This window comes from Dromiciops gliroides, chromosome 2 (genome assembly GCF_019393635.1).
Source record: "Dromiciops gliroides isolate mDroGli1 chromosome 2, mDroGli1.pri, whole genome shotgun sequence".
Lineage (NCBI taxonomy): Eukaryota > Metazoa > Chordata > Mammalia > Microbiotheria > Microbiotheriidae > Dromiciops > Dromiciops gliroides.
The window spans coordinates 522,169,579-522,183,641 of NC_057862.1; the positions used below are offsets into that span (position 1 = coordinate 522,169,579).

At 37.6% G+C, this 14,063-nt stretch overlaps 2 protein-coding genes across 6 annotated transcripts in view; both read left to right on the top strand.

Moving 5' to 3' along the window:
* TIA1 (TIA1 cytotoxic granule associated RNA binding protein) overlaps positions 1–3,903 on the top strand; it is a 45,650-nt gene extending 41,747 nt beyond the window's left edge. Inside the window, 1 exon segment of the mRNA XM_043981793.1 lies at positions 1,003–3,903. Within this exon segment, the coding sequence (XP_043837728.1) occupies positions 1,003–1,156 (154 nt within the window). The 3' untranslated portion in view covers positions 1,157–3,903.
* Positions 3,904–13,806: 9,903 nt separating this feature from the next.
* Positions 13,807–14,063, top strand: part of C2H2orf42 (chromosome 2 C2orf42 homolog) — a 51,056-nt gene continuing 50,799 nt past the window's right edge. For 3 of the 5 annotated variants that reach the window (XM_043985544.1, XM_043985543.1, XM_043985541.1), the window contains exon 1: positions 13,821–13,921. The gene's annotated coding sequence lies outside the window, so the exon portion shown is untranslated. Of the gene's footprint in view, positions 13,922–14,063 lie in introns of all 5 variants that reach the window. The other 2 variants (XM_043985542.1, XM_043985545.1) reach the window with 2 other exon arrangements.

The following is a 14,063-nucleotide window of genomic DNA, read 5'->3' on the forward strand; positions in this document are numbered from 1 at the left end:
GTTTTCCCCCTAACAAAAGATGTCCTGGAGCCAGAGGACATAGGTAGCCTCTTCTGAAGGAATGTTTATTTTGGGGATCCTATGTATTTGTGTGGGGGTGGTGAACTTACTTTGAGAATTTTTTTCTGTATTTTGTGTGTGTGCAACATAATTCCCTTCACAGGGATCTTCTATTAATTGTGAGATAAATTATGAGATTAGGCTTTCTTGTTGCTGCACATAAAAATGGAAGAAAAATACCTGCATTTTGTAATGAGAATGTTTTATTGCAATTTTTTTCCTTTTAGGAAAAAAGAATTCTCATTTTACATATGTAAACAATGAATTTTTAGTTCTCTTGTTGAGGAACCATACAAGCATTCTGCCGTATCTGACCATGTTGTCAGTGTTCTTTATTATTTCAGCAGGTTGAATGGTTTTTCTTTGTATGGTGTACAAAATAATAATCTCTAAGAGAAGATACCAGCTTTTAGTTTGTGGTTTGTTTGTTTTTTGAGTCTTGTAGTAAAATGTTTAATTATACTATGTTAAGTTAGCACCTGTTCAGGGTAGGTGTCTTAATGGTAGAATTATTCCTAATTAAGAATACGTCATGTAGGGGCAGCTAGGTGGCACAGTGGATAAAGCTCTGGCCCTGGATTCAGGAGGACCTGAGTTCAAATCCAGCCTCAGACACCTGACACTTACTAGCTGTGTGACCCTGGGCAAGTCACTTAACCCTCATTGCCCGCCCCCCCCCAAAAAAACGAAAAAGAAAAGAATATGTCATGTGATTCAAATAGGGCATATTGGAATGCTTGCCTTAAAAACAACTTATTTTTGCATTCACAAGTTCTTAGTAGTTCTTTGCTGTACCTCCCCTCTCTCCAGGCTTCCCCCTCCCCCCAAGAGCAAGTGAGAACACATGTGGTTTCAACTTTTTTGTGTAATGTGCTCTTTGACACTAAATTGCCTTTTTAATTAAGTGGCTTCTCCCTTTCCCTCCCCATTTTCTCTTAACAGCCAGACACCTCCTCCTCCTCCACCTCCACCACCACCACAGACTTCAGCACCATGGATGGGTGCCAATTATGGAGTACAGCCACCTCAAGGGCAGAATGGAAGCATGTTGCCCAACCAAACTGGATATCGTGTGGCCGGTTATGAGACTCAATGAGAAAGGACTGCAGAATCTTAACACCAGTGGCTTGAGGCTACAAGAAGTGTAGTAAAGCCTTTGTTTACTTAAAGATTTATCAAATCAGTCAGTGCAAATGTCAGATACAATGTATTTATTTAAAAGAAATTCATTTTTTAATCATGAAATTACTTGTCATCCACATTGTTTTAATAAGAAACAAGATGCTGGATGTCTGCCAATTTTTGCCTTCATTACTGTTTTTGATAATGTTTCTCAGATCCTTGTTTGAAACACAATAAATGCAGGGATTGCTGCCACTTTTTAAAATTAAGAGGCAGAAAATTGCACAATGTCGAACTTTTTTCCACTGAAGTAGTGTGCAGTTCTAGTTTGCATTCCTAATATGATTTAAAATGTGTAATATAAAAAAATGTACAAAAAGCCAAAACCGTGCAGAGTCTGAAAGTTCTTTGAAATCTTCAACTTGTGCACAATTCTGTGTTTTAGAAGAACAGGCATTGTCTCAGCTGTCCATCTCCACTTTTGTCCTGTCTGTCAGGGTTTTTAAATATAAATTATTAGTTTACATCATTTTTGTATCAACATTTTTTCACAAAATTTTGTCTTGCCTTATTAAAGTTCTGTAAATTATAGTTAAATGGGGAAAATGACGTTCAACCTTTTAAAAATTGCAAAACTTTCTCAGATGGATCGATAATTGCATTCATTTTGTGTTTTATATGAGAAGGTGCCTAGAGAATTCCCTGTTAGATTTGTTTTAAAGGATTTTTATCTTCTGTGATAAACTTTGCTGTGTACCAGGAAATATATATATATAAAACCATACTAAAGACAATTACCGAAATGTGATAAAATTTCTATGAACCCCCTATTCATTTCATCTGTCAACTTTTACATTTTACATGTATTATTTCACTATCATGTAAAATATTTTAGCAAATTAATATTTGCACAGTTAGCAAACTTTGTCATTTCCTTATTTAAAGGTATGATACAGAGTTGACATGAGATTTATATTTTAACGTTTGCATGTCAGTATCAAATATACACTTTGGTAGGTCTTTGAATACAAAGTCATCTGCTCTTATTTTTCAAAAATTATGACACAGTTGTAAGTAAAAAAGGAAAGCTATTAATTTACTGTTTTCTAGTTGTTAGATTTACTCAAGTAGAGTAAGTCACTTAATTTTAATATGTACAACTATAGCTGTGAAACTATAGAATATCCTTTTATCAGGCATGGGGTATGTGGAGTGCTCCAAAATTTGCCTGAAGGACCAGCCAGGCAAAGGATTTAAAAAAAAAATATTCAGAGGCCAAAAAAAGAAAAAAAAGAGAGAAAGAAAAAAAAAACCAACCGTATGATATCCTACCTCCTTAACCAGCCTTCAAAGAGGAGAGTCCTCAGTGTAATTTATGATCCTTTTGGTACCTGCTTTTGTGGAGTTCCCAACTCACTCTAACTCATTCTGCATCAGTGTCTCTTTGGGATAGCTCCACATATTCAGGGGGTTTTATCTTTGATGGCTTCATTCTAGTTTTTAAAGTTAGTTTTTAGTGCATTTCAAAGTCTTATGTAAGTCTTGAGGGATATTTTGTTTAGCTTTTATTTTAAAATGAAGGTCAAGCTTGGTCTCTTCAAACTTCCTCTTCCTTGCTTCACACTAGGAAATATTTTGAGGTGTGATCCCGGTATACACATAACATGTGTGTCACACACATGTACACATGTATGTATATGTATAGTTGGGAGTATCTTTTTTAAAGACCATCAAAACTCCTGACGCCTTAGGGACAAGAAAGGCCTAAGGAATTTTCGTTTCTGGCCTATATCTCCAGGTAAGAGCAAATGACTCTTAATCTGGTCTCTAAGCCAATAAATTGTAAAACTGGGGGCCAGAAAAGAATGTTCATAAGTGTTTAATTCTCTGGAGATCAATTCTATGCAGCTGTACTAAAAATGTTTCGAGTCACTGTGTGTGTTTTTCAAGTGTTGGTACTTAAGAGTTTGCTTTATGGAAGATGCATAAATTTTTTAAAAATGGAAACTTTATTTCCATGTTTAACTTTGCAGATCAGGGCATGCAATCCAAAACAATGAAAATGAAATACTCTAAAAAATAAAATCAGGAAACTAATTTTAGATTTCTTGACTTATGTTTCTATTTAGACATTCACTATACCATTCCAGATTTAAACAAAAATAGCTTTTACTTCCTGCATATCAAGAACTGCAGGTTGAATTAGATAGATTAGTTCTAGAGCTAAAAGGAACCTGAGAGGCCATCTAGTTTAGCCTTCTCCTTTTTATAGATAGGTAAAACTTAGGCCCAGGGAGATGGACTTGATCAGGTTCAGAGGTAGGACTTGAACTCAGGTCCTTTGACCCCAGAGGCAGTGCTGTCTCCACTACCAGGCTATCTCCCGGATTTTGGATGTAAACAGAAATCAGATATTTTCCATTTATTTTGAATATAAAGTAATAATATTACATGGTTGTAATTGATAACAGAATCCAAAAATGCTCATGGGAAAGTTGGTCAACAGAAAAAAATAACTGCATTGCCTTACATCTTATTGGGAAAAGGTTACTACTTAACAAGTCTTGCATTTCAAAACCAACCTTAAACAGGATTTAAGCTTCCCTGTAGAACTAAGGAAATCATTCAGAGGTTCTTTTCATAATCTTTGGTATTCATATCAGGTAAGGAAATAAAGTGGTCAAAATAGGATTTAAAATTTTTTTTTGCAATATCTTTTGCTATCAACATAAACAGTTTACCTACTGTAAAATGGATCCAAGGTGACTAACACTTGGTGGTTTATTAATTCAGTATTCCACCCCTAGGCTATTTGGTTATTAAAATCACTTTATATTTTTACAGATATCTGGGATGTTGTGGAAGTGTATGAACGTGGGTGTGTGCATGTGCATTTTCAACAGTACTGTTAAGTCCATTCATATACTTGATGGGACAAAAAGCTTTCAGAAACCAGTTTGCTTTGGGTGTTAAAAGTGTCTAAGTAAATGACAGTTATGAAACCCAGATTTGTTCTTGTCCCTGATGTTGGTAGCTTCTCCATTGCAAAAGGCTCTGATTTTCACATCTTGGTTTTCTTCTACTTTTGCCTGTGTCCTTGTGTTTTTCCCTTTGTGTATGTTGAGTTTTTTACTTCATTTGAAAAGAGAGAATGATTTTGCATAGGAACTTCAGTGAAAGAAAAGTCAAATTAACAAGGATTAAGTACTATAGGGGATACCAAAGAAGCAAGGAGGCATGGGGTCTATTCTCAAGGAGTTTATAATCTAGTTGGGTAACAAGATGTATAGAAATGTTACATGGAGCAAGGTAGAAAAATGAGAGTGTTTAAAAATCAGCTTCCACCATAGCTTGTTTGTTTGCATTTAATTAAATGTCTTTTGGCTCTTGTTTTAGAATTTCAGGAATTTAATTCCAGAACAATCAAGTATGTTTTTAAGCCATTAAGGACCTTAATAAAAGTTGTGAATTTGTGCCTCACTTTACAGTTTCGTTGGCTTATTTTCTTTTTATTTTGGAGATCTTGCATATGTGGGAGGTGTAGCCAAGTTTACCACCTACTTTAGCATGTCATTTGATATTCAATTGTTAGTATACTTTTCTTTGAAAATGACTTCTTTTTAGGTAGAGTATTACAAATGGTAGCTTGAAAGATTAGGTTTTGCTGAAGTTGAATAGATGATACCATATCATTACTATTAATTTTCTTTAAATTGGAGTAACTCCACAGTTGAGATAGTAAGCCCCTTGGTTCAGGTTCTCTTAAAACAAATGCAGCAGTAGATAAAGTGAATTTTGTATAGGAACCTAGGTAATTTGGAGGATTGGCCAATTATAATTTTATCATTTAGAATTGACCAGCAGCAAACAAGTGGAATTTACCCTCTGATTCCTAATGTTGGGGTCTCCACTTTCCACTCTGGCTCCTTAAGGAGCTAGGAAAGGAGGAAAAAAAATTCCAGGAATGGAAAGGTGTCCTGTAATCAAGTATTATTACTGATTTTTTTTTAAATTGTGTGCCTGGTATGTTCTGAAGTAGTCAAAAATATCTTGAGTACTGGCAGCAGTTTTTTTTCCCTAGATCTGTTTTCAGCATTGTGGGAAATCCCCTATATGGATGTAGTTTGGTAACTAACCTATAACTTAAAAGAACTAAGCTTTCCTAGAAAATTTCCTCAGGCATGGAAAACTTATGATGGTCATACAGTATAGCTGGTATCAGTGGCAACTTATTTGAATCAGGTAAGTGTATGACCTTCCAAGGAAACCACTTCGAATCACGATTCCACAAACATTTCATTTATGGTAAGTTTTTTTTCTGTGATTGTTTTATTGTAATGTTTATTCCACAAAAATGGATAATGTATAAAAACCTCCTGTTATAGTTAAATCCTATTTTAAGACTACATGAGGGACTTGTTTTTGGAGAGGCAAAGATGTTTGAGTTTGGATTCACGATCAAATTCAACTCTGCACGTTTGAGTTTCTTCACCATTTTCAATAAAACTTGATACTGAGCAAATAACATGGTGAGAATTATATTTTGAAAGTTTGATGTAAATAAGGATTGGTTCATTTTAAATATAGGCGTGGAACTTATGTAACAGTGCAGAGTAAAGCTTTGCTTTACTAAAGAAGAGACAAAAGACATGACAAGAGAAAGACTTGGTTTCTATTATTATATCTACTATATTTGCTGTCAGAGAAATTTTCAGGGAGAAAAAGATAGTGAAATATCCCTAGATTGGTGTTTTCAGAAGCAATGAAGAGAGGTCTAAAGTCTCTTCAGGGATGTTTATGATTTATCAATTACGGATAGAAGAAAAATATTCAATGGAAAAGTTGGAGATTACATAGATTTGTCTGATAAAATTTACACAACGGAAAATGTTGGGGAAAACCTTTGTACTATATGGATAGAGGCTGAATGTGTGCTTTCATTGATAATAAACTGCCATTTGCTATCAACACAGCTTCTGTACAACTTTTGGAATTGTCTAGAGTATTGTGTGAAACTCAAAGGGAATGGGCACTCAATGAAACAAAACGTTGCATTATTGCCTTAGTGTTTAAATGCAGTGTTAACTATTTTGTTATATTTAATTCATTTTATTAAATATTTCCCAATTTCATTTTTTCATTTAATTCTGGTAAACTCAGGAGTGGTGTGGGTATGCTTGGCACCTCTGGCCTAGTGCACTGAAAAAATCAAGTGATTTGTCTTCTCAGGGTTACACAGGTAGTATAATGTCAGTGGTGGGACTTGAATCCAATTGTTCTTAGCTTGGACACTAACTCTATATCGCATTATGCTACACTGCAGTAAATGTCAGATAAAATATCTAATATCAAGAATGTTTAAGGAAATGATAAAAGTTTAATCACAGGGGTAATGGTCAAAGGGTATGAACATTTTAAAAAATGTTAATCATTTGAAAAAGTTTAAACTTTAATAGAGAAGTACCAATTAGAATGTATCACTTAAATATTTTGAAGAATTATAATTTCTTCAATGTGGATATTTATTTTTTATTTATTTTTATTTTGAATAAAAGCATTTTATTATTTTCCATTTACATGTAGAGATAGTTTTCAACATTTGTTTTTATAAGATTTCCAATTTCAAATATTTAATCCTCTCCCCCTTCCCTAGACAGTAGGTAATCTGATATAGGTTATATATATGTATATGTATGTATGTATATATACACACATATATAGATATATAAATGTAAAATAACATTAAACACATTTCTGCATTAGTCATATTGTAAGAATCAGAGCAAAAAAGAAAACCACCAAAAACAAAAGAAATAGTATGGTTCAATCAACATCCATATTCCACAGTTTTTTTTTTTTTCCTGGATTTGGAGAGCCTTTTCCATCATGAGTCCTTTGGAATTTTATTTTACCATTGTATTGGTGAGAAGAATCTAGTCTATCACAGTTGATCAACACATAATGTTGATGATACTGTGGACAATGTTCTGGTTCTGCTCATCTCATCAGTTCATGCAAGTCCTTCCAGGTTTCTCTGAATTCCTGCTCATTGTTTCTTACAGCACAATAGAATTCCATTACATTCATATACCACAGCTTGTTCAGCCATTCCCCAAATGATGGACATCCCCATAATTTCCATTTGCTTGCCACCACAAAAAGAGCAGCTATAAATATTTTTTGTACATGTGGGTCCTTTTCCCTTTTTTATGATCTCCTTGGGAAAAAGACCCCAAAGTGGTTATTGCTGGGTCAAAGGGTATGCATATCTTTAAAGCCCTTTGGGAATAGTTCCAAATTGATCTCCAGAATGGTTGGATCAGTTCACAGCTCCACCAGCAATGCATTAGTGTTCCAATTTTTGATGTGGATACTTATTGATAGGTTTTTTTTTTAATAGAAAGGATTTGTTTTCTATAGCTGCATTTTGTTTCTTACCCTCTTCGTTTCTTTACTCCCCACCATTTAGAAAAATCCTTTCCTAACATTTCTTTTTTTTTTTTTTTTTTTTGGTGAGGCAATTGGGGCTAAGTGACTTGCCCAGGGTCACACAGCTAGTAAGTGTTAAGTGTCTGAGGCTGGATTTGAACTCAGGTCCTCCTGAATCCAGGGCCAGTGCTCTATCCACTGCACCACCTAGCTGCCCCCAGAAAAATCCTTTCCTAACATTTAAGGAAGATCAACTATAGATAGTGAGTATTCCTGGCAACATATGCCTCTGATGGAGATTTCAACCCCTCTATACTATAATCTGTAATTTAATAAATTTACTTGGCTTCAGAAGTTCATGACCTGGTATCTGGCCCTCTAGTAACGTCTCCAGTTTCAGCCTGGTTCTTTTAATATTGCCAATAGGAAAGATGGAAGGAGACAGCAAAATTTGTTACAGCTTATTTGTTTCCCAAGTTAAAGAGTTAATGGTTTCGGGGGCAGCTAGGTGGCACAGTGGATAAGGCACTGGCCCTGGATTCAGGAGTACCTGAGTTCAAATCTGGCCTCAGACACTTGACACTAACTAGCTGTGTGACTCTGGGCAAGTCATTAACCCCCATTGCCTGCGGGAGGGCCCCCCCCCCAAAGAGTTAATGGTTTCATCTAGGATTTTATTAATTTTCTTATGTTTGTCAAGATTGTCATTGACTTTATAAGTTACTGGTGCAATCCCCAAAGGTACCCTTGAATTAAAATTCAGTGGTCTTCCATAGAAATTATATTTATTTACAGAATTTAGGCAAGCATTCATTAAAATAAGATCTGTATGAAAGGGTATGAGGATGACGAAATTTGGGATGTTCACGTTGGATAGCTGTTGGTGGATGGTGTCAGTCATTCAAGTCTTAAGTGTTAAGTCATAGCACAGTTTCTAGTATGTAGTAAGTACTTAATGTTTATTACCTACCATGTGCTAGACATTTTATTAGAAAAGACAACATGCAAAAACAACCATATATAAGATGAATACAGTATAAATGCAAATTCATCTCAGACAAGGCACTAGAAAGGGTAGATACCTGGAAAAACTTACAGAAGGTGAAATTTGAGATCAAAGAAAGCCAGGTGAAGGTGATGAGAAAGAACATTCCAGGCACGGGAGACAGCCTGGAAGGGGGAGGGGGAAGCACAGGTTTGGGAAATGGAGTGCAGGAAGGTGGTGTTGGATTATACATATAGTGGCAGGGGAGTCAGTTAAAGTCTGGAAATAAAGGAAGAGAGCCAGGTTATGAAGAGTTTTGCCAAAGGAGTTAATATTTGATCTTAGTGGAGAGCTCCCATTAGTTATTGAGTAGAGGGATGACATGGTCAGATCTCGAATCATGGCAGCTGAGTGAAAGATGGATTGGAATTAGAGACAAAGCAGGAATGCCGGAGCCTATTGCAATATTCTAGGAATGAGGTAATGAGGGTCTGTACCAGGGTAATAACTTGTGTGATGAGAGAGAAAGGAACTTAGGAGAAGTATTGTGAAGATTAAAATGACAAGATGACTACTTAAAGAATGTGTGTTGTGAGTTTGAGTGAGGAATTGAAGGTGACAGGTTATGAATGTGGGTGATGATGGGTAGGCTGGTGGGGCTTTCAACAGTAACAGAAATTTTGAAGAGAGGTGTTGAGAGGAAAGATGATTATTTCTGTTTGGTTCATATTTTGAGTTTGAGGTATTTATAGGATATCCTTTTTGAGTAGTTCAGAGGGCAGAGACATTAGTAGATCGTAGTACATCCAAAAAAGTGACCAGGAGGTTGAGAGAACTGAAATGTAATTCATGGTTTAATTGAAGCAACTGAGGATGAACTTGGAGAAAAGATATGGGAATTGAGGGAATAATGATCATATAGATGAAATTCAGTGTAGTTCTTGTGGGCAAAACTTAGGTAGAAATTACCCATTTTAGGCAGTTAAATTTTATTCATTTAAAAAACTGACAGAGCTGTCAATAATGCAGTGTGCTGCACTACGAGATAGATTTGTCATTGGAAGATATTTGATCAATTAAACTTAAGAAATTAATTGATCTAGGTATTCTCTCTGCTGGTGCAGATCACAATTCATCTGCCCCAAACTCATTGTGCGTGATTCTTGTCCATGCCCTTCCACAGATGGATTCTACATGAAAGGCCTTTTCATATTAATTGTGCAACAGTGCGGTATTTGGGCTGTGTCCATATGCATGCTACATGACTGGGCCACCTCTTTTTAATCATATGCTTCTTAGCTATCATAAATTATTCTTGCACAAACCATTGTTACTGATGGAAGTACAGCCTACTTTTATATGCTGCATACTTGAGTGCTTTTTGGGACTACCTGCAGTTTTGTTTCTTTAGAAATTGTGGGTTTGTATGCCAAATAGCATACAAAGAGTTTGAGACTTAGAATCTGTATACTTTCTGAATACAATTCAGGTAACAAAATAAGGTATGGCACAAATCAATCCAATTATTAGTCTAAGGGGTTGAAAGATAATTAACTGACAATCTAGAAGGTTTTACATTTGAAGCGGCATTTGATTTGGACTATAAGGGATGGGTAGAAATGTGACACGTGGATAGGGACAGGCAAGAAAATTCAAGAAACTGAATAATTGCATATGAGGAATGAAATGATGCCTTAAGAATCAACCTGCAAGGTTGAACTAGGAAACTTAAAAGGTGTCTTTTCCAATTCTAATGTTTCTTCAGTCTATTCCAAACAAAGCTACCAAAGTTTAATTGCACAGTTCCTTTATCCTTAAATACTTCAATGCTTTTAGGATCTGTGATTCTGCCAGTGTGGTTCTTCCTTCCACTGACAGATTGCAGCCTTCATGGAAATCATTTTCATACTGTTGTTAGAAAGTTCCTCTCCCATGTAGTTATTTCTTTGAAGATTCCAAACAATTGTGACGGTAAAGCATAGTTTGTGACTATTGTCTATGTAAAATTGCCATCTTCAATCAAATTCCTCTTATGATATTACAAATGCTTAAGCAGTGATTCAAGTTGATGGCATGACTGCTGTTATGGTGTTCTCACATTTTGGTAGTATTTCAGTAAGTTCCTTGTAACTGAGGTATATAGTACAAGTGTTAATATCCCCATTTTATAGTTAAGGAAAATAGGTGCAGGGTTGAAGTCCATTGTCTTCTGAGTGTGAACAATTATCTCATTTCCTCAAGCTTCTGAGGTAGGAGGGTGCCCCTAGCACATAGAGGTTAAATGAAATGCCAAAAATTTGTTGAATTAATGGTACAGCAGGGAAATTAGACTACTGTTCCCTCCCTCCAGTCTAGTGGCATAGACTCTTAGATTAGGAATGGAATGAAGTTCTAGACCAATCTAGACCAACCTTCTCATTTTACATACTATGAAAATGGATTCAGAGAGATTCAACAGTAAGTACTAAAACCAGGATTCGGACTCAGGTCTTGCTCTAAATTCAATGTTTTTGCCACCACGTGTGGGTGAAGTACAATCTCAAGGGACATAATATAATGTAAATAAAGTGAAACAGGAATCAAGAAACTTGTAACCCAGTGCAATTTACTTTTTCAACTTGTTTCTTCATGTGTAAAATTAGGGGGTTGGACTAAATATATGTTCTTTTTCATATTTTGTGATATTTTTGGATGTACTTGGCTTTTTCTCCTTGGAAGGTCTGTTTCTTTTTCTTTTTTTGCAGGGCAATGAGGGTTAAGTGACTTGCCCAGGGTCACACAGCTAGTTAAGCGTCAAGTGTCTGGGCTCAGCTTTGAACTCAGGTCCTCCTGAATCCAGGGCCTTTGCTTTTATCCACTGCCACCTAGCTGCCCCAGGTCTGTTTCTTTTCAATGGAAGGTCAATCACTGTAATTGAAAAAGTAACCTGCCACACACAAATCCTTAGGGGTCCAAAGAGGTAGAGAGTGGGCCTTTTTATTTGGACAACTGGCATTTAATGCAGTTATGTAAAACCATTTACTGCCATCATCTGTGCTTTTGTTTCAGCCTCAAAGACTGACAGTGTAATGATACATGGTTAAATGTTGAGCCTCAAAGACTGAAATACAGTGTAACAATAGATGAAACATTGAATGTTTATTATATGCAAGGCACTTGTACTAAATTGAGGTAAAACTCCTACCCTATAATAAATATCAACTCAGATGAAGAGGGCCATCTCTTATCCAAATGTCCTATTTCCCCACCATGGTCTAGCACAAAGCTTCTTAAACTGTGGGTTGCCACCCCGTATGGGGTTGCATAACTGAATGTGGGGGGTGAGTCACAAAAATTTGGCAATGAGGTTATGTATACCTACTTTACCTATATGCCAGTGGTAGCATAAGAATTTCCTGGGGGATTAGGGGTCATGAGTGGGAATACTTTTAAGAAGCTCTGGTAGCAAGAATCAATTGTAGTCTCTGGTCTAGAAGCATATCGCTAGGTTTACAAGGGTTGGGTTGGGTTCATTGTTTTGGGGTATTCTCACTGTGTCTGCTGCTTGCTGAAACGAATTTGGCTCATGTCAAGAAAAGGTAATGAGCCTAAACCCCACCTGCAAAATACTCAGGCTAACGGCAGAATAGGTGCACATCTTTGTGCACCCAAACTCTTAAGTAATCAAGATAAAACTGCTTTGAATCCTACATCCCAGGGACCTAAGCACCACCCTTTGCCCTCAAAAGGAAAGAACTTGGTTGGTGGGCTAGTCAAGCAAGACTTCCTCTGGTTCAAGGTCCTTCAGAATATATAATTCTGTATTGTATGTGGTATACTGGGTTGTTGGGGGAGGATTAACACCTTTGATGTAAAGGCTTAACAGCTTTTCAGGGCTGCTCATCCACTTTAGGTGTCCACCTAAATCTTACCTGTGGCTCCAAGAAGCTTTAGCATGCACATTGACCACATCCAGGTAAAACTCTGGGTAGGCAAGCAAAACCCAGGTTGTCGGCACCGACCAGGCCTCAAACCTAGTGAGTGGGTTATCTACCCCCAAGGATGTGAAGACCCACAACGGACAGATGAAAACAATTTGTGCCAACGTCCATCCATGAAGGTGGACTGAAGCAGGCTCTGTGGAGTTCTTAGTGCATTGTCAGACATCAAAGCCTCCAAGGTCATCTACTGCATTCTGGGACATTGCAACAGTCCTGACTTTTATCTTGCCACTGGACTTCCATGACTGGAAGAGAGTGAGGCTGACAACTTTGTGTAACTCTGTCTCACTTCAATTCAATCACCTTGTGTCATTGGTCCTCTTCTTAACGAAGGACCAACAACAAATGATGATACGATACCTTATATGAAATTTGGGTCCCCTCCTGCTCCTCCGCAAAATAAAAGTACTTGCGACAATATAATGCACCTTCCTCCCCTGGTTCTACACACATATGGACAAAAACGAGACTCCACACAATGGATCTATCGTTCGTTCCTGCTCTTCAACTCCCGCTGATACTTGGTCCAAGAACTCGAATTTGTTCTCAGACTCCAATAATGCTCTGTCTCCTGTCATTCCTGAAGGCTACAAGCTCAGGCCAGAAACCTACTGCCATTCCTGCCGCTTACGTTTCCCTAGCGGGACTGTATGGCTGCGCATTGCCTTTAGAGAGCGAAACCCAAGTGCAATGAACCAGTTTCTCTGGCTTCCCAGCTTTTCCTTTTATAGGTCAAATGAAACATACTTGCACAGAGCAAGGAGTTTGCTATTATCAGAGACACTCAGCAGAAAAGGAATTTTGTACCTTGTATATAATTTCATATTGTTGACCGAAGACAAAATTGGGCATACCCACTACTATTAATAAGTCGCCCTGGCTACTCTGCATCTGGTTAAGTTTTCCTCCTTTTCCAAGTTCGGGTTCATTTCTGTGCGAGAAGACAAAAGAACGAATAGCTTTTCTGCGTGCTCCGCTTTCTCTCATTCCCACTTCCAATATTTAAGACGACTTTTTTTTTTGTCTTTGTATCATTTATAACGACTAAGCGCCCTGCCCCTAGCTTTAGGCAGAGCGCTTACGAAATCGTTATAGAATTTAATTGAATTCGGAGAGGCAAAACTACTACTCCCAGTTGGCCTTTGGGGCCGGAGAAGGGGGGAGGGGGGAAACATACATGATCCGCCACGTGGGAGCTTCTCGGCCAATCGTAGCTGCTGTTACAGCTGTCGGTTGGCCACTACTTGTAAGAAGCCATGGTGGAGGGTCTGGGCTGAGGGTTGGCTGTGGCCGCTATCAGCTTGGGGCTCTAGGGCGAAGGTGTGGGCCGAGGCCGCCAAAACAGGTATGTATGGACGATGTGGCGCGCCAGGAGGGGACGATTTGTCAGGGAGCAGAGAACTGCCATACTACCAAACCGAGGCAAAGGCGTGGGGGTGGTGGTGGGGGGAGGGGTGCAGAGAGAGGAGCTGAATGAGGCCGGTCCC